We start from the raw sequence: 22,446 nt of genomic DNA, 5'->3' as shown, positions 1-22,446 counted from the left end.
TCGGTACTCCTAGGATATTATTAACACGCTTCATCTGCTCACATAGGACCTGTTATGGTTTTGAATGCTTTGCCGTTGACACTAAATGTGTGAGATCTACCCTGCCTGCGATTTATTCCAAGTCTGTGGTGCTGGGGACCCCCTGTGTCTGCTGGTTTTCATTCCAGCTGAGTTCTCAATTACTTAATTAAACCCTCACTTGAACTAACGATAAGCTTAATTAGGCCACTTTAATTGTTTTCAGCTCTTAAACTCGTTGATATCAAGTTTGCTGTGAAACTGAGCAAGTAACTTAATCTGCAAATTGTTAGGAGCTGAGAACAATTAAAGGTCTAATTAAGCAAATTATTAAATTAAAGGTTTGATTAAAGTAATTGAGAGCTCAGTTGGAATGAAAACCAGCAGACACAGGGGGTCCCCAGGACCAAGGATGGGAAGCGCTGTTATAAGTGTTGCTTCTGCTAACAAGTTCCAGTGGGGACTGATGGTGGAGGTTGAACTGGGTTAGTTACTGAGGGCGCAGGAGAGCCCCAGGACTCGGACTGGGATTGAGGGTCGGGGCTGTGAGTCTGGGGGCGCCTCGTACCTCGTGTGGGACCCCCGTGCTGAGGGGCAGGGTTCCGTTCTCTGTGGGAATGCTGTCGTTGGGGGAGCTACATCCCGATACTGGAGTGCTGCTGCTGCTGGGGGAAGAATCTGTGTGGGGGAAAAAACAGACAGAATAAAACAAACTCAGTGCGCTAGTCCACACCTCCGGAGTAGGGAATCGCATTGCTTTGGGAGTTCCTGGGTATCTGAAGTTTTGATGTGGGATTTTTCTTTGGTTTGTGGAGAGGCAGGTACCCATGGTGTCTGGGGGTGTCTCTGTGCGGGCGGTAAAGAGGGGTACATACCCATGGTGTCGGGGGCTCTCTGTTTCAGGGTCGCTGGGGCGCTCTCCTTGCGGGTCAGGGGGCTCTTCCTCGCTCCCAGGTGCTTCTTCAGTTTGTTCTTCACCTTCAGATTGGGCTCCGACGCTGAAACGAGATGATGCTGTCAGCTGAGGCCAGGTTAGAATGAGCGGCCAGGGAGTGTGTCCAAACGGCAGGTATTTAATGCAAACGCTGCACAGCCATCACTTCTCTTAATAGCATAGTAGTTTACTTTTTACTTTTTAAACTAAAGGAAATGATATTCTATATGGGGCTTCGAAGTGGGGTGCAGGGGGGGGGTACCTGTTCGTCGCAGAGGGAGGTCCTCTGGAGGCTCGGTGCTCTGGTGGGCAGGGGGGGGCACCATCAACGAGGGAGGGGGGACCTCAGGGTCTGGAGCCAGAGCCCTAGAGAGAGGGGGGGGGGGGGGGATACAAAACCGGGCTGTTTAGAAGTAAAAATGCAAATATTGACTTCTATGGAAGCCGAGCGTTATTCTGGAGCAGGGACACTGCACAGTGGTCAAGGCACACTGTGTGTATCTCCGTCTCCCGAAAGTGCGTGTGTGTGTGCGAGGATCGTCCCACCTGTACGCCACGGGGGTGCCGCTCAGCGGGTTGGAGTTGGTACGCTCCAGGGCGGCCTGCTGCTTCTTGCGGATCACTTCCTGCAGCTTCTGTTTGACCACAGAACTGGCCACGGCACCTGCCAATCAACAGACGGACACATTTAGATGTGAGTTTGTGTTGGCGTGGTCCCGAGTTCAGCCGCTCAAGTCGTGTTCCGTGTTGTTCACCAATCAAAGCATCTAGAATACTGTCGATTTTTTGTTCTTGTATGTGGAGGTGAACAGTGACGGCAGTGAATCACGGCTACAGCCACGCAAGACCCTAAACCAGAACCATGTTCGTTTTTAAAAGCTGCTTTTGCACGCTCCCAATTCAGCAGCAAGTTCAGAAATGCCAATGCAATAATCAATCAATCAATCAAAACCTTTTATTAATCCGGACGAGTCAACCGAGAACAAATTCTCATTTCCAATGATGACCTGGCAAGAGGCTCCGACCACCACAGCGAACAACATCAGCACAATCAGCAACGAGTGAAAAACACAAAATCAAACCTAAAACTCAGCATGCACAGGGCCAGTCAGCAATGAGTCGACCCTGCGGCTCAGAGCAGCCTCGGATACGAACCGCTCTGATTGGACAGGATTAGTGCTCTCAGTGCTGAAGGACCCCCGTGGTGGTCCTGACAGCTGCCAGGTCGCTCCGGAACCTCTCCCACATGTTTGTAACAGTTCAAGGGTCTCCTGGTGCTCGGGAGTGGAAAAGGAAGTGAACTTGACAAACTCTCATTCAGGAACCTCCCACACACCTGGCATTGCAGAGGGAGGCATGATTCAAACCCCCTGGAGGAAATCGGAGGGCTTGATCAGAAACAAGCAGAGGGGCAACGCTGGACTATACAGCTAACCCTGCTCACTGTGACTGGACTATACAGCTAACCCTGCTCACTGTGACTGCTGGACTATACAGCTAACCCTGCTCACTGTTTTTTTTTTCTTTTAATATTGTTGCCAGTGTGACTCATTCAGAAGGAGGGTTTCAGTGGCGGTTCGATGAATCACCTTCTTTTAAAAGGTCCAGCTCAATATTGACTCTGTTTGTTTGCCTGGCACGCTATCAGCTGGTCTCACCTTCCTTGCAGATTTTCAATGCACATTTTCAAATGTTTGCTTTTCATCAACGTTGGGTCATAAAACACAAACCTATATATGAGCCACCCTGAAATAAAACTAATACAATGACAGCTTGTTTTGTTTGTTATATAGGCTTGTGGCTCGCAAGCAGCCCTGATATCTACTTCTTCAGTGATATTTATTTTTGGTAGAAAGCAGAAGCTGCGACTCCCAGATCACATAACAGAGACTGCTTCTTCAATCAGAAGTGTCTCGCTTCCCTGCTGCTCCTTTCTAACCCGGATTCACGGGGGGGGGGGGGGGGGGTTCTGCCTCCAGCTGGGTCGAGCTGAACCCAAACCAGAACCGAGGTAGAACACTCAATCACAGAGCTGGAGGGAAAGATCTGCAACAACTAAACCGAGTCCTTCTCTCTCTCTCTCTCAATCTTGTTGTTTGTCTAAATACAGGCTGCACTGGGAAATCCCTTAACACGAACACCGTCTGTTACTTCTCAAATAACAGGTTTGGGTTTTTGGCACATAAAGGGAAGCAGCTTGATGAGAAGAATGAAGTCAATAGACGGGATGAGGCACACACCACTGGCAGCGCACCCCTTTCATTTATTATTACGATTTAACCTTCACCTCCTGTTAATCTGCCCCATGGCTGGTGAAACGCAGTACCCAGACACAGGCTTCTGCATCAAATCAGTCTCCAATACAAGGTGTTGGGTTACTTTCCAAGCCTCTGTTTAAAACTATACCACCAGGAACTAGATCTGAGAAGATCTCCCGCAGTACTCCTCCAAAATCCAAAAAACTCAATTCATAACCCCTTCAGTCACTATTTTTATTTACTACTAATTATTTAAATATCTACGAACAGATTCTACAGTAAAGCTCGTCAGTAAGGAATGAAGTGTTCGGGTCATCCCCGGCTGCAGGGGGCGCTGTGCCTTACTCTGTTTGTTCTTCTCCTTGTGCCACAGCTGCTGCAGTTCCTTTTGCTGCTCCTGCTCCTGTTCCCGGCGTCGCTGCTCCATGTTAAACTGCAGAAGAGGGGGGAGGAAAATCAGAATCGGGATCTCCTGCAGTCGGATCCCTTGCAGCAGTAAGTGGTTATAAATCTGCCTGGCTATTCATACCAGGCTAGCTGAAGAAGGCACGAGACAAAACTTTACAGCTAAAGCCAGGGTCAGGGTTAATTAATAGTGAGGCTTCAGTGTGCTTTTCTTCTGTATCTATCTGTCTGTACATCTATCTATCCCCTTGAGTCCCTGCTTGTATAATTGTACCGTGTTAAGTTTCCTATCTAATGTGTCTATTTTATAATGCAGACTATGGCAGGGCAACTTCTCCAACTCCATAGAGGTCCCACAAACAGTTTTCTAAAAATGAAAATACTAAATGGTGATTGATTTGGGATAGAGAGATATAGATATCTATCTCTCCACACACATACACACACCCACTCTGCAGTGCATTACCCTGATGTGCTGATGCAGCTGCTGCTGGGAGATCTGTGTGCAGGGTGGTGGGCCGGGGTAGGTTCCGATGAGGAGGGGGTGGTGGTGGTGGTGGTGAGGGACGGGGGTCAGCATGGCTGTGTCCGAGTCGGGCTTGACCAGCCGCTGACCCACTCGCAGGTCCATGGGGGCGGCCTGAGGGACTGCCAGGGAAGCAGGGGGGCTCGTATCCGCTGGGAAAACAAAACACGGTCAGTACTGCTGCTGGAATAAATATTATTATTTAGCAGACACTTTTATCCAAACAGAGACTAAGAGGTGAACTATGCATCAACTGCTGCTGCAGAGTCACTTCCAATAGGACCTTGTTTGTTTTACGTCTCATCTGAAGGACGGAGCACAAGGAGGTGAAGTGACTTGCTCAGGGTCGCACACAGGGAGTCAGTGGCTGAGATTGAACCTCCTGGTAACAAGTCCCTTTCTCTAACCACTGGACCACCGAGCCTACACTATGAATACGGCCCAGAGTCTCTCCAGAGTTCTCGCGGTGCCGGGACCGGCCCCTATTAACGCGTTTTGGTCGCTTTTTGTAAACCGTTTTTAATTTTAAATGAAAAGGTGTGTTCTTAAGTCATCTTATCTTTCCTCCTCCTCCTCCTCCTCCTCCCTCTTTCTTTCTACCCCTCCCTCTTTCTCTTCTCCCCTCTTCCCTTCTCCTGCTTTCTGTCTCCCAGGTTAACACGATGCAGACTTCCTTCAGGAGGGTTAACTGGCGCTGGTCCAAAAATGAGAGAGAGAGAGAGACAATAAGAGGAGAGAGAAAGAAAGTGATGTCGAAGCCCAGCAGTCAAACTCTTTTTAAGCCACAAGCCGCCTTTTCACAGTTTAAAAAAAAAAAAAAAAAACCACGCTGCTAAATTTAGAGTTGTGTGTTTTTTTTTGTTTGTTTTTTTTTAACCAAGGTTACGGTAGAGGAGAAAAGGAAATTTGAATTGCTGCATTCGAATGCAACGAGGTGTGCCGGATTAAAGGGAGAGCTGCCAGACCAGAACAGAGCTGGACTCCACAACGAAACAGGAACCTTTGGGAATTTGACCTTGTCTGTCTAACGGTAAAATAAAAAAACAACTGGTAATTTAATGGAAGGGGCTGTGTTGACTCCATTCACTCCCATCGATGACACATCCCCATATAAACTCTTATCACACCAGCTGCTTCTTAAAAAGCCAGAAAGCAGGGTCATATTGTCCAAGCTGTATTCAAGTTTAAGGAAACAGGAAACACTCCAGACTGTATAATGAGTATTCTTCTGCTTTTTTCTTGTATTTTGTAATTTGTATTTTTTGGGGGTTTATTTCTCAACTTCAATACTGAGAGCCAGGTCAGTACCGGGGTGTGGTGAGAGAGAGACGCAGTGACATCACCCAGAGCTGAGTCACGTCTACCCAGCAGCTCGTTACCAAGGTAACCACACCAGTGTGTTGTGCTGGGAGAAACAATGACACCGCCTGGTCAGGTTCGCAAAACTCAAGAGCACCTCAGTACTGCTTCCCTGGCAACACACATAACCCCCCCTCAAATCCAGCCGAAATGGTATGGCTGCGTGTGTTTGTTCTCATGTGGATTACGCCACTTTCTGCTGAGAGGGGGGGGGGGTCACCAAAAATCATTCACCGGTGACAGAAGTCAAAGGCAGAGGCTAATCTGGCTGTACCGTGCAGGTGTTGCTGTAGGAGATGGGAGGAGATAGCTTGTACAATGGAAAGGCTTTGTGTGCAAACCAACTGCACGTGCTGATAAAATACCTTTTCAGAGATGCAAGACAACGCCAGCAAGATGGTTACATTCTTTAAGCGTTCCTCTAATTCTTACCCCCACATGTAGGCATGCATAGCACCCCAGTACATTCCAACCGCACACTGGTTTTACTGGTAGTACTGGTCCGGTAAGCATTGCATCCTGCCCGACAACAAAATACTTATCGTTTCTGAGCTATATACTGAGCTGTGCCTTCCTATCGCAGCCACACGCGCATACCTTTAGTCACTTCAGTCACTGTGTGCACAAGTGTACCGTGTTCAGGTTCCTGTCTAGATCTATTTTTAGAACGCATGTGTTTTGTTTTGTTTTTTCTTTCTTCCCCAAAAAGTTTTTTTGGCAGGGTAACTTCTCGTACTCCATAGAGTTCACACAAACTCTTTTTATAAACATTTCTCAAAGTTTGAAACTGTGCGAGTGAAAGGCGATTTTATTAAGAATGCGTTTTGTGCTGCTATAGTGGCAAATCAAGGGAATCCGCTGCACTTTCAAATGCCAGTAAAAATCCTACAGGCAGGAACATCTGCCTTAAAAAAAAAAAAAAAAAAAAAAAAAAAATACTTCTTGGTTGAAACTGAAACCTGGGCAGTCCTTCCCAGGGTGGCACAGAGAAATCCTGTGTGAGACTGAAATAGCAGATCGGGCCAGGCGATATCCCACTGACCCTGACTAACCCCCCACTGCAGATGTAATCCCCTGATCAGCAGGTCCTCCCGCGCGGGAGACGCAATCTGAACTGCTCAGGGTTGGATTGTCTTGCTATTCCAATAAGAGTGATGATTTTGAGTCTCTTCAGCAGCAGCAGCTCCCAGCCCCGAAGGCGCTCCGCGACACACACCGAATGCAGCAGAGGGATTCTTGGCTGCGGAGAGGTCCTGTAATTTCCTCTGTGTAATTACCGCATTGGGGAATTCTCTCCTGTCAGGCTAAGAAAAGCAAAACAGATGGCCAGCGCTGAGAAAGTTTGGAAAAACTTGGTGATTTTACAGTCCAGCTTTCATTAGAGTGCACCACTGAACACACACACACACACGCCTTGCATTTAGAATTACTATAGACTTCCAAATTCCATGCTGTAATGCAGGGACCTGCAGCCCACTGTGTTAATTCCATTTCACTTATGAATATATCGTAAATTCTGTGTAATTATTTTTTTTATAAATACTTTGAGTTGCTTTTTCTAATTTTTTTGCATAAAAAGCAGCGCACCATCTTAATTTGTTTTATTCTTTAGTAATGTGTATACACATTGGGTTAGTTTTCTGGATAGGCGGCCCGTGATAAGTTTGGTTGTGCATCAAAAAGTTTTCTTCTAGGCAAATTTTTCACGCTGAAAAACAGCAGCTAGGTAACAGCAACTTGAATTAATGACAGTGCTCCCTTCTCATAGCGCAGTGTGTCAAGTCCACACAATGTAGGTCACGCACACGCTGCATCGTTTCCTTTGTACGTCTCTATGCTGTACAAAAAGCCCCTGTTGTGACATCACCATTTAACTAAACCACTGAAATTACCCAAACTGACGATTACTACTTTCCACTGGAAAAAAAAAAGCTATAGCTGCTGTAGAAACTCACAGTTCAGCATTCCAAGATATTTATTTAAAGATCGGACACAATAGTGTTTTTAGTTTCTTTTTTTTTTTTTGAAGTATGCAAATGGCTGTGCACCTGTGTTAACTCCAGCTCAGGTGTCTCTTCAATGTAACAGTAAACGTGTTATTCAGTTCGAAGCTTGATGTTATTCAGCATTGCCAAAAACCCCTCCAAACAAAAGCTAAACTTGACACCCCTGAGAAACACACAGGCGCTTAGCCGCGATGCCTAAAATATTTCTGTATTGCACTGCTATACAGAGAGCTGCAGGTGACCCCATTCGCCCCCCAATAGAACTGAAATCTGAAACTCACAAACGTTCCACATTCTCAACATGCCAGGTTATCGCTCCACGCTTCTACACAGCTCCCATGTGCTTCCATGGACCGCGTCCCGGGGGGCCTAGCGACTCTGTCAAAGAAGAGAACAGCACTGCGTTTACAAGCGCCCGCCCCACGACCCCCGACCCCTCACCCTATCAATTCAGATCCAATAAACCGGATTGGTCCTCCCGAGCTGTGTTCGTACCTCTTTAGCTACAGCAGAGCCCTGCTGAAGCCTGGAGGATAGCTGGATCTCTTAAAGCGGTGTGCAGCGATTCTGCACTGCCACCTGCGCTGTGATTGTACCCTGCGATGGCTGTTTGTACTGTTTGTTTTAATCTCGTGTGCACATCTCTACACTATGACTGACTTGTTAAACTATGTGCCTCTTTCCCTGAACTGAGCTAACTCTAAATACCTTGCACCTTTTTTTTTGAAGGCTTTGCCATGCAGGAATGTGTGATCCATCATTGTCAAGCCCTGGGTACTCGGTGTGCTACCTGAAACCTGGGCATGCTGGCGGATCCAGGTATTGGTGCGATGTAACCGAAGGGGTGCCTGTGGCTCAGTGCTGACTGGACTGGATTCTGAGAACGGCTCCGGTCGCGCACAGAGCTAGAGCTGCAGTCTAAACCGATGTCGTGTATTTGTATTGGATGGATAGCTTTGAAGATGGAGCTGTTACTTCTTTTTAATACTTTTTTTATTAAGCAGGCTGGAGCCCGAGGTATATCAAGTGCACTGATCCTGAGAACGCAGCCAGGGTTGTGCACTTGAAACCGCTGGGATTTGGAGAGAGGATTCTATCCTGATCCTGCCCAGGCTAATTTAATTTTAATTAAAAAAAAAAGAAAGCAAGTCTTTCTTCTGCTTGCGCGATGGAGACGGGGGACGTTTGTGCTTTTAATTATCCCCGGGCTGAACAGGACGCCGGCTGTTTTTTGTTGCCAGTGAAAAGCAGGTCAGGGTGTGGACACCCGTGTGATGCGTTGCAGCGAGAGAGAGAGAGAAATCCGCTCTGCAGCTCTGAGCTGTTCAGGGGGAGCGGGACTGAGCGTGCCGTGAAGTGGGTTCATTCACTGAGCTGCTCACTCGCTTAACGCACCCAGTGCCAGCACATCAGACTACCCTTGTGTGTCTCCTAATGTTATATTTGAAGCCGGTGTCACTCTGAAGATGCTCTTATCTCCCTGCCTCATTTCCCTACACGCTAGTTTTTGGATGCAGGTATTTTTAGAACAGGCTCTTCTGCTCTTGTGGGGAAGCAGTTCACTGTTTGCAAAGTGTATGGAAATCCAGCAAGCCACAGGTGTCTGAAAATTAAATTTCCAGATCAGGGGGGGGGGACTTTAAAAACACATTTAATTTTTTTTACACAGATAAACACCATGTCGGCCTTAACTATTAAAACACATGATTTGGTTTAGTGCTAAAATATCAAAATACTAAAAAGCTGTTATAAATTCACTGCCATGTTAATAAAAGTCTTGGAAGGCATTTTCAAAGGGTGAAACGTCATTGAATTTATGACATGCACCAAAAGCCACACGGCAAGAATGCAAAAGGCCGCCTGCTTCTAAAGAGTTAGACCAATCTCTGCATAGCCACGGGCTGCTGTGACCCCTGACCTCTTGCCTAGTGGGCACAGTGGACCAGTACTAGCGGTTTTTCATTCACAATTCAAACAGGAATGCTCCCTGTTAACGCCCAGGGGGCTGGTAATGCACCAAGTGAAATACAAAAGGCCAATTTAATCCCAGAGCCCTGTAGGTATAATTTATAATTCTACACACACACACACAGAGGCATCTCAGAAACCCACTCCCCGTGCTTCTGCTCTGAGCTAATAATAGCCATTTTATTTCTCACAGACCAGGCAGTTTAGTTGTTTTTCCTCCCCCAGGTGATTTCAGTGTATTGAAGGACAAAGCCTTTCTCGCTGATCCGCAGAGTCGCTCAGTGTGACACTGGGCTGCGTGAACGACTGCTGTGGCCAAACAGTTTTGCATCACCCTACAGAATGAACTCGTTTTGCTTCAGAAACCTGCTGAAATAATGTTAACATATTGAATTACATACCGCTTTGTAGTTTTCCCCCATATACTCGCCGGAAAAAAAAAAAAAAACGGACAAATTGAAAAACGTGACATTTTGAAATGTCACGTGAAATACTGTACCACTACGCTGGCTTCCGCTAGACTTGCGATATCAAGCCAGTTAAAAATGCAGAAGTAGCCTCATAGGAGGACACTGGCACTCAATGGGTTAAGTCCGTTATGCGGCTGCAGGCTGTCACCTGAGCTTCCAAGTGAACTAAACAGCTGCTACTCCCTGCAGCAGTAGCACGGTCTGCCTGCTACATCAGTCTTAGGGAAAGCAGAACAAAACCAAGGATTGAAAAAAAAGAGAAATCTCGCTCCTATTTAAAATGTGTATTTACATTCTAGACGATATTTCCAAGGGCCTGGGAGACGCTTCAATATGTACTCCCTGTTGTATCCCTGTGCACTGTGGCTGTCAAATCAAGCACTATCCCAAATGCAGGGCGAGGGACAGCTGCTGTCACGCGTCCCGAGATGAAAGGCTAACTCCGTGATGGGTTATACCTATTTCTTGATTTCTTTTTGAATCGGCACTGAAACGGGATACATAGCAACGCACCAGCGATCAGAATCAAGCTGCATGTTTTCCAAGGGCAAACTGCAGGGCAGGCGCTGGGTATTGTGCTGCGAAGCAGGAGCTGGATCGAATTTCTTTTATAAACGGACCGTGGTAAGAGTTCAGGTTTCCCTTCATTGTTGATCAGTAATCCTTTCCAAGCAACAACAACAAAACAACAAGAAAAATCTAACAAAGTCCTTTACTTTCCACACCCAGCCCAGAACTCTAACCCCTGAGCTACTCAAACCCGCTGCCTTCCACACTGCAGCCCAGCGCTCGAACCCCTGAGCTACTCAAACCTGCTGTCTTCCACACTGCAGCCCAGCGCTTTCTTTATCTAACCACTGAGCTCCTCAAACCCCCTGCCTTCCACACTGCAGCCCAGCGCTTTCTTTATCTAACCCCTGAGCTCCTCAAACCCCCTGCCTTCCACACTGCAGCCCAGCGCTTTCTTTATCTAACCACTGAGCTCCTCAAACCCCCTGCCTTCCACACTGCAGCCCAGCGCTTTCTTTATCTAACCACTGAACTCCTCAAACCCCCTGCCTTCCACACTGCAGCCCAGCGCTTTCCTCCTCTGTGAGACGAGGGCTGGACCCAATGCTAGAGACCGGTGTGGTTCGGGGTTAAGTTGAAGACAGAAGGAAATCAAAGCTGGTCTTGGCACTTGGCTGGGCTCGATCACCACCCCCCCATTCATATGGCATGCTGTCCAGTGTGGGATTGTGGTCACAGCAGCAGCAGCAGCAGCTATAAATGGACATCCTGTGTTGCTCAAGGCCTGTGTCGCAACAGAGGCACACGTGGAATCCAACTGCATCCGCGGGGGGGGCTGAGTGCAGCTCCTCCGAGAAACACGACCGCAGCACAGGGGCTCAAACAAAGACTGCAGCCGCAAAATTAAATAAACTCTGCTTTAAAAAGAGCCATACTGACCAGAGCCGCCTTAATGAGCCACACAGACCCCTATCTATCTAAATGGTAAAATAAATGATTTTTATATATATATATATATATATATATATATATATATATATATATATATATATATATATATATATATATATAAGAGAAGAGAAACTGTAATTATAGTACAGTAAGACTTCAGTATACTACTTGTCATTAACACCCATTACATTTTATTGCATTTTGACTGTACAGCTATGGCCAAAAGTTTTGCATCACCTTGAGATATTAACATTAACTTAATTTGGATATCTCCCTTAGAAAGCTGCCCTGGGACAACAAATTTAACAAGGTTGCAGGAGAGCCCAGAGCCCCCAACCCCCCCAACCCCAACGACTGATCCATCAGGACTGCAGCTACAGAGCAGCAGAGTGGACTGCCACAGGATCTCTAACAGCAATGCAGACAGACAGACAGACAGACAGACAGACACTGCAATGGCAATGCTCCTATGCTTCAAAGGAACGGCAGGCAGTGGTTTCAGAGCGTTATACTGACACGCCACGAGTTCAGAACCATGGTTGCTGTACATACTGGTCTGCTACCCTATCAGGCTGCTGTGTGGCAGCAAGCGATTCTGCAGGGGGGAGGTGACCCAACAGGTCTGTCTGAAGCGTTGGGCAGGGTCGTGTATTTCCTGCCTGCCCTTAGCCGCACGCTTGGCTTTTGTTTTTGATTTCATATCGCAGCTTCCCGTTTCACTTCTCCACAGCAGCAGAGCCTTTTTTTAGAATAAAAGTTGCTCAAATTGTCATGTCTAAATCGAGTGGTCTGACTTCCTCCTCGGTCATACAGAAAATCCACCAGCGAGACACAAAAAGAAACTAGAGACGCTCAGCCCGGCTCCACCTTGTACGTGAAGGAAAAAAAGAAGGGAGATATAATGCAGCGCCTTCTCATATTAACAAGGCAAGACATTTATTTTTTTAAGATTTTAAAAAGTGAGAATGTCTTTACTGAAAATGAAAACACAAAATCGCAAATGATGAAACAAATTGTAATATCCTGTACAGAAATAAAGTTACCAAAACAGACACACACTACGATGGCCGACCCCGCCTACAGGAAGTGTCTGTTTTTATACCCCAACTTCCCTTGTCTACCGCCGTTGCCTTGGCGACGGCGCAGCTCCATGCTTATCTGCTCTGCTGTGGCTTTTCGCAGACAAGGCCTCCCCCTCTGACTAAAGCGAGTTTTAAAAAAAAAACAACAGATCTACCCTTCTCAGAACTGCTCACCCCCGGAGCTAAACTGGCAGCTCCAGACAGGCTTTCAAAATCTGCACCGTCGCACAGACAGGGAGGTGCACAATCACACACGCCTCCACAGCGGCTTCACTCGTGACCCCCGTTCGATCCCAAACCCCCCAGAGGTGAACACCTAGAGCCAGGGTGGCTTACCTGCTCCTGGTGAGCCGCAATCCAGCAGGTTTGACAGGGAGCCCTCAAATCATCCATTTCTGAAGAATAGAAGTTTGTTGATCAATTGATGGTTTGTTCAATTAAATCAGGAGTGGTCGGCTCTGGTCCAGGTGAGCTGCAGGGTGTTCAGGTGTTTGAGCCAAAGGATCTCTAAATTAATTTAATTGATCAAATGACTACTTGCATGGAAAAGAATACTGCGTAACCAGTCACAATTAAATTGTTCTTTTAAAAAGTCTTTAGAAAATCTAGGGTTACTTATAAAACCTAGTGTAGAAAATTGCACTGCACCTTAAACCCAGCAATGCACAATTATCATTGTGTTTATTTGGCCTTTATCCAAAGTGACTTACAGGTGTTATAATGCCAAAAAAAATTAAATAGTGCAGTTTACAGTAAGTGCTAGAATACAATACGAGGTAAGAAGCAACCATTTAGGATGAAGACAATTTGAGGATCCAGTAACAAGCACCCAGCAAACTCTACAGAGCAATAAGAAACGATCTGAGAATCTCTTAAGAGCAATTGAGGGCTTTGCTGGAAAAAAAAAAACACCACTTGATAACCCACCCAGTTTAATTTCCTTTAGGTAACGCTCCTCCTGGGACGTGTCTGTGTTAATTGCACAGCGTGCGCACACACACAGGTATACAGTCATCATCAGACCCGACAGCTTATTCCTGGAGGGGGGAAGTTAAACATTCCTCGATTTTCTTTCTCATTTTTTTTTTTTTCAGTTGTCGTAGTGGCTGTGGGGTACAGCTTGTGTTAAGCGTGGGCTCTTTTTTCTATCCCCAGAGCCTTTTTCATTCGTCGCTGTCACCAGTTTGCAGGCGCTGGTGGAGGGAGCAGCAGCCCGGTGAAACCCGACACAGCCAGGTCTGCCAAAAATAAACGCAGCCAAGTTTACCAGAGCAGAGAGGTGTGTGTGCTCTGTGGGAGCCAGCGAAGCCCACAGAGCCGGTCCAACAGGATTATCAGAGCTGGGTGACTACAATTACTGAAAATAAATTGCACAAGGGAACAATTACACAGCTGTGCTCAAGTACTGCTGTTCTGCTAGCTGTGTTTGTAGACACAAGCAGTTAGTGTGTGTGTGTGTGTGCATGAGAAAGACTGTGTGTAGTTGCTTGCATGTAGACTATGTGACCTGCTCCTGCCATGTGGTCCCTCTCTGGCCTCCTCTCCTCTCAAAAGGGCCTGTCCTGTTAAAATATTTAAGTTGATGGAAAAAAAGTGGAAGACTGAACTGGAGGCTTTGAAGGGCAGCCATAAATCAAGAGCAGCCTGGGATCCACAGGAGAGAGGAGGGATTCCTGAGGGGCAGGAAGGAATTCACTGCAGCCAGAGAGCGCGGGACTGGAGGAATCGTGTGTGTGTGTGTGTGTGTGTGTGTGTGTGGGGCACAGCAATCCGAGGCATTGGTCTCAGTATTGCATGACCTGAATCTAGTGTTACTGCACGGCTTAAAATCTATCCTCTACACCAGCATTGAATACGGGCGGGGTGGCGCAAAGCAGGGTGCTACAAGGGAGCGTGGAACAGAGCCATCACACACACGCACAGGGCTGTATCTGTCGATCTAATCAGTTTACTAAAATCGCAGATTAAAGAAATCAGACAAGCAGGAGTTAAGTAGTTTTCAACTACCCCATCTCTCTCTGCTCCTTCCAGCTCCCGAGGCGATCTCTATTTATAGGACTAATACAAACAAATAAAAAGTAAGATAGGACAGTCTGAAATCCAGACGCTTGGCTGTGTGCTCACAGCTCTGGAATGACAGGGAGAGTGTATAAATCCCTGCCAGGAATGAGGCAGCCCCTGTAACGCTCTACCACACCGACAACTCACATAAAACAAACTCCAGCAATGAGGGAACCACAGAACAGAAGAGAGGGAGAGGGAGAGGGAGAGGGAGGCAACTAAACCGCAACTGGCTTGCAAATACACACAGGAGACCAAAATAATTAAATAAAATGGAAAACGCTGCGTTTGAAGAAGCGCGTTGTAAAGTGACACACTGCCTGCGGCACGGCTACGTTTCTCTCTCATCCTCCCCTCTTGTGCTTCGAAGAAATCTTTACCAGCAGGTCAGAAAGGCATTTCCTCCCCTCTGCACTGCGAGCCTGGACTGGCCAGTAAAGTGTACCTCCCTCCCCCACTCCCAAACTTAAAGTTGTGAACGATCCTAGTAGCCTCTAATCCGTTCGATAACACGGAGGGCTGCGCTGGGTTTTGTTCCAGAGGCAGGGGGGAGGGTCCCTGAATTATTCATCTGAAGTTTTTAAGCATCTTGGGAGAACACATTCATAGTGCAAATGCAGTGAAACTGGCCCACAGAGAAATACCAGCCCTGCAAACTGCAAGCAAGCTGTCCTGGAACACTTTTAAACCCTCTGTGTCCGTTTGACAGGACAGGTGTCCAGATGTCCCGTTCAGCTCCGAGCTCGGCAGGACGGAGTGACCCCTGTGACCTGCGTTCCAGACGGGTCACCCTCCACTTAGGGTGCAGTTTTACAGAAACTATTTTTTTTGTTTTAACTGCCACGAGTTAAATGGCACAAGAGAGAGTAAAATGTATATTTTTTTATTTAAAAAAAAGAAAGAAATAAATCAGTTTATGCGTGGGAACTTTTAAAACTAAATCCAACATCTACGCGCCTCGATAACAACCGTTTGCCTAAAACACCATTTCTGATTTTGTTGTTTCGTGAAAACAAAAAAGTTCAACAGTTCATTTGTCAAACCTCAAACTGTGACTCCCGTTCTGAGTACAGACGTAGCAGTTCTCTTTGTGGGTAACATTACCGTACACCCCCTCTCAACCTCGCGGCGTTAATCCGAAGCGATGACTCACGCTCACCGTTAGAAAAGGCAGAATGTCAGTATGCGACTTTCTGGAGATATGAAGGGGTTACATCGTGTCTTTCTGTTTGTCGTGGAAGCTGGAAATTACTCAGAGACTTGTTTCCCTCGGTGGCAGGTTGCACTGAGAGCGAGCTGACCACACGCACTGCATTTCATTTGTCTGTTTCTATTTATAGATCATGCAAATTGCATTTTAGTTATACATGCATGGGCTGGCACTGAACGACACAGAGAAATCCCTCACACTGACAATGCAGGGATGGAAACTTGACTCCTATTGCACAGCAGTGTCACCCATTCCAGGTTTTACTACCAGCTTGATCAGCCCCCAGTGTGTATAGGGAACAAGCTCAGGTGGGTCTGATTAAACTCCTAGTAAAACCAGGATTGCAGGGATGGAAATGGTAAGAAAAACAATGCTTACCTGTGGTATGATAAAGCATATTAATAGACTTGGCAAACCAGGATAAAATTCTGGTACAGCAACTGCAAAAAAAAATACACTGTTGAACTTTTATAAGGGGAGGCAAATTACGAGCTTCTGTGCTGGGAAACTCCACAGAGCATCAAGCAGAAACACCCAAAACAAAACAGGATGTGCTTGAAAGAGAGGCCCCTGCCTTACAGACGAATACTGTGTACTCTGTCAGCAAGGATCACTGCTGTACTGTACTGCGTGCAACACACATTATCAAAACGCTCCTGCGAGATACGGCACAGAATGTCATCCTCAGTGCGAGCTGTCAATCAATCAATCAATCAAATCCAGACGGGTCGCATCACGTTTTGCAAATGCCGACCTGGCGAGAGGCTCCCATCATCCGTTTGTACAGCGAGCTCGCGGTGAAGCCTGGAATGGCTCAGGACTGCCCTGCAATGGAAGTCTCATTTGCACCACACCCACAGCTGCTTCTGCACTTCAGAGAATTCTCTCGTTTGTGGATTCAAAACTGCCCTGACCAGAGGTAGAAGGAGACGGATCACACTGGGAAGAAAAAAAAAAATACCTGTCTGTCTGCCGCGTTGAGCCCTGACTGAAAGGAAGGAAGTGTGTACTGTAGCAACCTGTAGCTGCAAAACTACCTGGGTAACTTCGGTGCTATTTTTAAACTTTGCTGTACACTCCCACACTCCCAGAGCATTCTCCCCGCCACCGCAATCTGCTGAGGCTGAGAAACACCGCTCCCCTGCACTGCTGCCAAGCTGCTCTACGTTTCTCATGAGAACGTGCGAGTCACGGGATCGGCTCTGCCAGCGCTCGAAAAACAAAGAGCACCGTCACTGTGTGTCTGAGGGTCACTCTGCACTCACCTGCCTAGCTAGAAAGCAAAGCCACACCCCATGCACCTGATAAGGTGGATTCAATCTAAAAACAATCTAAGACACCTGAAGGGACCAAGGCAGGAGCGAACAACAACACCTTCAAGGGGGGAGGCAATATTCCGGTTCATCACGCAACTGCTTTTGCAGCACGCTGATTTCTGCAACGTGCAATGCACACGACACGGCTCTGCCAGTAACGTTTAGCTTTGAGAGTGAAGCCAGTATTGAGATCTTGATTCTGCCAGCTAAATAGCAAACACAGCATGACAGGACCTGCAGAGCTAAGGAAGGCTTCGTAGCAACGCAGAGCACACACAGTGCAGTTTGTTCCAGGCTGAAGTTACACTTGAGGGTTCAACTCAATGAACTTCGCTTTTGTATGTCTTTACAAACATATCCAATCAACAGCGAACACTGCTATATTGTAGATGAGTTAGTGTAGAATATGACCCTGTAGCGGACACTGACACAGAGGAGGCAAACTCTTTAGACAAGCATACGAAAGGGTAGTAAAGCACACGAAATACCAGACAAAAATGGTTTTACGATTATAAAAAAAACAAGCAAATGCTACGCATCTTCATTACGCAGTGAAACACACCTGCTGTATATTATACAACTTTCTAACTGACAATAATTCAAAAGACGTAGTGGCATTATAAATTAGTAAGGGATTTAAAAAAAAAAAAAAAACGCATTGCAGAAAATTGTTCCAAAGAAAGATCTGTAAGCCTAGGCTGGGTGCAGTACCAATGACTTACTAATCCTCAAATGCTTCTCCCTCCTCCCTCCTCAGCTCCAGTAAGAGCAGTGTGTAGTTAACTCTCCCTCGTGCTGCTCTCTGCGAGGTTTCACTGTGAGCACACAGCTCTGCACCGGCTGTCAGCTGACTGCGAGGAACAGGAAAACGTGATTTTCCCACCAGCTCCCCAAAACAGCATGTCTATTGTTACCCCCGAAACCTTTCCTGGTTCCCCTCCCCTCGGAGTTCCAGGAACACAGCTCTGATTTCAGTGTGAGTGACTCACAGAGTCTCATTCCAGAGAACGGCAGTGTGTTTGGAAGCTGGGGGGTGCATTTCCTCTTCTGATTCAAGTGGCTTTTTAACTCATGTAAAGAATTCCACTTCATATGCGAGTGGTCTGTTTACACGGAGAAGCACAAGCACACACACACAGACATACAGAGACCCCCCCCCACACACACACACACATAGAGACCCCCCCCACCCCACACACACACAGATATCCAGACACCACTCACTCACACACTCCACTTTCATCCAGTCAGCCCTGCCTCTTACAAGACTCATTGTTCTCAAACCTTTAGGCCAAAATTAAAAAAAAAAAAATACGATGAAACGAAACACTCACCAAAAAATACGTGAAGTACTACAGAAGTAAAAAAACACTTAATGATACAGAAGGAGGTTCTGGCGTAGAAGCTAGTGAAGCCTCCCAAGCCAGTGGCACTTTACTGGCGCAGGGATCACGATATACGATTACGCTGCGCCCGGAGAAATGCAACAATGCAGCCAGTGTCCCTCTCTCCTCTCAATTAGACACGGATCCGCTCAGCAGCAACGCTGCAGCCCTCAGGCTTTCCATCCCCTCCCTGGCCTTCATCAGCTTCATTTTCACTACTCCCCTGATCATTGCCATTTGAACCTTTTTAAAATTGAAATACATTTCTCTGGAGTGGAGGTACGGCACGACTGAGCAGCACTCTCCTCCACAGCCCCGGATATTACTACTACAAATACTATTATTATTATTATTATTATTATTATTATTATTATTATTACAAATACTATTACTACTATTAGTATTACGTGAGATTGGTCTAAAGTCTGAGCCATCGTTCCTGGACCCTTATTGTTCATGAAGGGCGACACGGCTCTCTGCCCGAAACCGGATCCCCGATCTGGGTCTCTCAGATCCAGGGCCTGGGTCCTCTTTGTCACTGTGGGACCCAGCCATCAATACAAATGCATCGGCTTACAGGCAGAGCATCAGTCTCTGTGAACCAAGAGGGGGGCTGTCTCTGTCTCTGTGTGTGTGTGTGTGTGTGTGAGAGAGATCGCTTCACTCCCACGCCAACTCCAGTGCCAGGAGAACTCTTTTCAAACACTTACTTTTGAATCACCCTGTATATATTTCAACACAATTTAGTAGGGACGTTTTTAAATGCCTTTGATAGTGCTGGGTAAGCGGCACTCTCTCAAGGTATGGTAGCACTGCCCTTAGACAAGAACGTGGGTAATTAAATATTCCAGGACTTTTTTGGCGTCACATTAACGAATGCATGCATTAATAGCATGAGGGGTCTAAACGAGGGACAGAATCCCCCCTTCGGTGGTTCTATGACGCGGCACCGTCGTTGTGGTTCTATGACGTGTTGTGGTTCTATGACCGGCAGTCCTTGTGTTGGCGATCCTAACAACACCGGAGACGTTTTTAATAAATGAAGAGGTTCTCTATCCTACCTGTCGTCGCCGTGGAGGCGTGCTCGTCTGGATCTGCGCCTAGAGTCCGTCCGCTTGCCGTAATTCCATCTGCGAAGAAAATCGAAGCCGACTCGTAAATGCTATTCAACATCTGGAGCGGGCCTGGCACGGGTTATGTGGTGTGCACTTGAACAGTGTCGGGTCTCACACACACACACACACACACACAGTTTATACAAAAATAAAATCAATATATAGAGGCTATATACAATCTTCACTGCAGATCATTTTCAAATGCCTTATAATAGCATTTTTTTTAAAATCCAAACCACCAACATCACATTTCACGGGTTAAGCTTACATTAAATGCAGTGACAGTAAAACATTAACGTGCTCTTCCAAAAAAAAAAAAAAAAAAAAAAAAAAAAAACAGGCCAGCGCTCAACTTTTTAAAAAGTAAAACAAGAAAAATGGGACTCACAGCAGGTGCTCTTAAGTTACGTAAATAAACATTATAATATATATTTTTTTTTATTTGTTTACAAACCTGTGTCGACACAGCAATGTTCCCTATAGCAATGCAGCCGGCTACTCAAACGGTCGTTTCTGGATATTGGTATTTACACTCCAGTATGAGAGGCAGGTTAAAAAAATGCTCCTTTTTCACACTTGAAACTCAAAGCGAAATCCATTTAACTTTGCACAGAGCTCGGAATAAAACAACCCCAGATCCCTTAACGCGACTAAAAAGGCTGCCCGGTTACTTTTGCTGTTGCAGATTGTCTTTTTTTCTATCGGTTTATAGTAAACAGATCACCGCGATTTAACCTGCAAATCTAAATAGAGGAGCTGCAGGAAGGAAGCGATTTTTGTTTATCGTCCGCGACAGACTGTTGCATCACAGCGAGGCGAAAGTTGCACGAAAGAAAAATGTTTATCCTGCGCGAGTTCTCCTGTTAGAAGCTGCGGTTGCAATTCTATTCAATCGTTTTTTATTGTTCATGCCTACAAGCGAGCAGGAAAATACAGTCAATAGTGCTCTTCGTTTGCAGAAAAAACTACGCCAAGCAGCTTTTGTATTCCTTTAAGAACGACACAAAATTTTAAATATGCAAAAGTTAGTTTTGTGTTTCCTAATGCCACACTTCTTTATGTGGTTGTTTTGTTTAGCTTGTATGGTTCAACTGTGCGCAGTTTCTCCACGGCTTCTCTGCTGTCTAATCTAAACTAACTCCTTTCTCAAACATCCAAGTAACGCAATCCACCCAGAACCTCAATAATAGAGAGAGAGAGAGAGAGAGAGAGAGAGAGAGAGAGAGAGAGAGAGAGAGGTGTATAGGAACTGGGTGCGTTAGAGCTAAACCGGCCCCACTACGAGACCAAAAATAGCAAACTGGGCGGCGCTCACCAAAAATAGCCCTGATGACATCACACGGCTCCTTTCAAACAGAAAACCTGCATTGTTCCTCAGCGGGGGACCGGATTGGTGAGTTTCGCAGCCAATCAGACACTCGAGAGGATTTCCCTCGCTTGAGAATTTGGGTTTGCTGCTCCACCTGGTGAAATACAAAGCCGCGAGTTTACATATTTTCTTTCCCTCCTCCTCGACAGGTTTTATAAGCATTTCCTACGCGTTTTGCTGTTCTGTTTCTGCAGCCAAACTGGGAAATTACATAAAAAAGTCCAGTTAGGTAAAATTTCAAACTTCAAATACAGTAAAACTCTGGAAGACAAATGCGTGAATCAGCCTTGTTTACAGGTGCGACTCTGGACTTCCACGGAGAAGGTCTCCGGCTCCGGACGCATGAAGTCAATCGCATTGCTATAAAACAGACAGGAGTTACATTGCCAGTTTTAGATTCACACATTACTATAAAGAAAATAAAAAGGTCCTCCTCATAAACTAGTGCCGACAGGGCTCTGAATCGATTCTCATGCCGTTGAGTCAAGCACTTCAATTCGGTATAATGTTTCAAAGCAGTGAAGCGCCTGCATTCTCAAGCAATCAAACCGATATCTTGTTTGCCGATAGCAGCGACTTATTTCAAATCACGGAAACAAAGCAAATAGTGTGTCGAGTTTACACAGCAGATAACTCGTTTACAGTTGCATCTGATACAGGCACGCACACACACACAGTTCCCGTGAAAAATAAATGTTCATAATTATTTATAGCCAAGCAGGTCGTTCAAAACCAATACTGTAAACACATTACCGATGTCAGAAACATGACAGCATCGTGCACCAGCTTGTGAAGGAACCTACTGCGTCACTAATGGGCTGTTTCAAAGGGTTTGTGCAGATGAACTGCATGCAGCAGAGGAGACAGGAGGCACTGGTCAAGCCAGCTCCAAACATCGTGGAGACAATTACCTTGAATTACTAGATTTTTAAAAACATCCCATAAAAGGCGATAGACAAAAAAACAAAACACTGGCTTCAGCCTGGCACCATCCTGCATGACTTAAATATTCAATACTATACTGTGCTGTGCCGGGGATGGAAGCAAGACTCCCATTGCATAGCCAGTTTGATCCATTCCTGGTTTTACTAGGAGTTTAATGAGACACACCTGAGCTTGTTCGCTAGACACACTGGGGCTGATCAAGCTCGTATTCAAACCTGGAATGGGTGACACTGCTGTGCAACAGAAGTCCCATCCCTGTGTGCTATACAAAAACTCTGCCAATGCATGTGCATAAATACTCCTGACCTTTGAGTGCATTTAAAAAAAAAACAGTTTAGACTCTAGAAAATCTTTTCAACTCTCCATCTCTCACTACTACAACTAACCCAGATTCTATCCACACCTCATACCAACGAGAAGAAATAACTGAAGAGCTGAATTAAAAGCATTTCGAGCTGGACGTGCTGGTTTGTTGCTTTGTGGTTTTGTTACAAAGGGGTCCGGGACAGAGAGCTGTGACTCGCCCCTCCGCTCTGCTCTCAGGTTGCGCCACTTCCT

General features: G+C 46.2%; 1 protein-coding gene and 1 long non-coding RNA gene across 12 annotated transcripts in view; one reads left to right on the top strand and one right to left on the bottom strand.

The window, feature by feature from the left end:
- LOC131696628 (histone deacetylase 7-like) overlaps positions 1–22,446 on the bottom strand; it is a 67,087-nt gene that overhangs the window by 21,465 nt on the left and 23,176 nt on the right. For 2 of the 11 annotated variants that reach the window (XM_059013377.1, XM_059013375.1), the window contains exons 2-10: positions 20,890–21,037; positions 19,521–19,589; positions 7,788–7,884; positions 4,082–4,293; positions 3,556–3,643; positions 1,499–1,616; positions 1,215–1,318; positions 894–1,016; positions 587–696 (exon numbers count right to left, since the gene is read on the bottom strand). In XM_059013377.1, coding sequence (XP_058869360.1) covers positions 587–696; positions 894–1,016; positions 1,215–1,318; positions 1,499–1,616; positions 3,556–3,643; positions 4,082–4,293; positions 7,788–7,809 — 777 coding nt within the window. In that variant the 5' untranslated portion in view covers positions 7,810–7,884; positions 19,521–19,589; positions 20,890–21,037. Of the gene's footprint in view, positions 1–586; positions 697–893; positions 1,017–1,214; positions 1,319–1,498; positions 1,617–3,555; positions 3,644–4,081; positions 4,294–7,787; positions 7,885–8,001; positions 8,182–12,823; positions 12,847–16,136; positions 16,665–19,520; positions 19,590–20,028; positions 20,790–20,889; positions 21,038–22,446 lie in introns of those variants that run through there. The other 9 variants (XM_059013372.1, XM_059013373.1, XM_059013374.1 and 6 more) reach the window with 8 other exon arrangements.
- On the top strand, positions 951–5,200 carry LOC117967075 (uncharacterized). The gene is made up of 3 exons (XR_004661845.2): positions 951–1,087; positions 3,584–3,705; positions 4,795–5,200. It is a non-coding gene; the product is annotated as an uncharacterized LOC117967075 (long non-coding RNA).

This window comes from Acipenser ruthenus, chromosome 45 (assembly GCF_902713425.1).
Source record: "Acipenser ruthenus chromosome 45, fAciRut3.2 maternal haplotype, whole genome shotgun sequence".
NCBI lineage: Eukaryota > Metazoa > Chordata > Actinopteri > Acipenseriformes > Acipenseridae > Acipenser > Acipenser ruthenus.
This window is presented reverse-complemented; position numbering and strand designations above follow the sequence as displayed.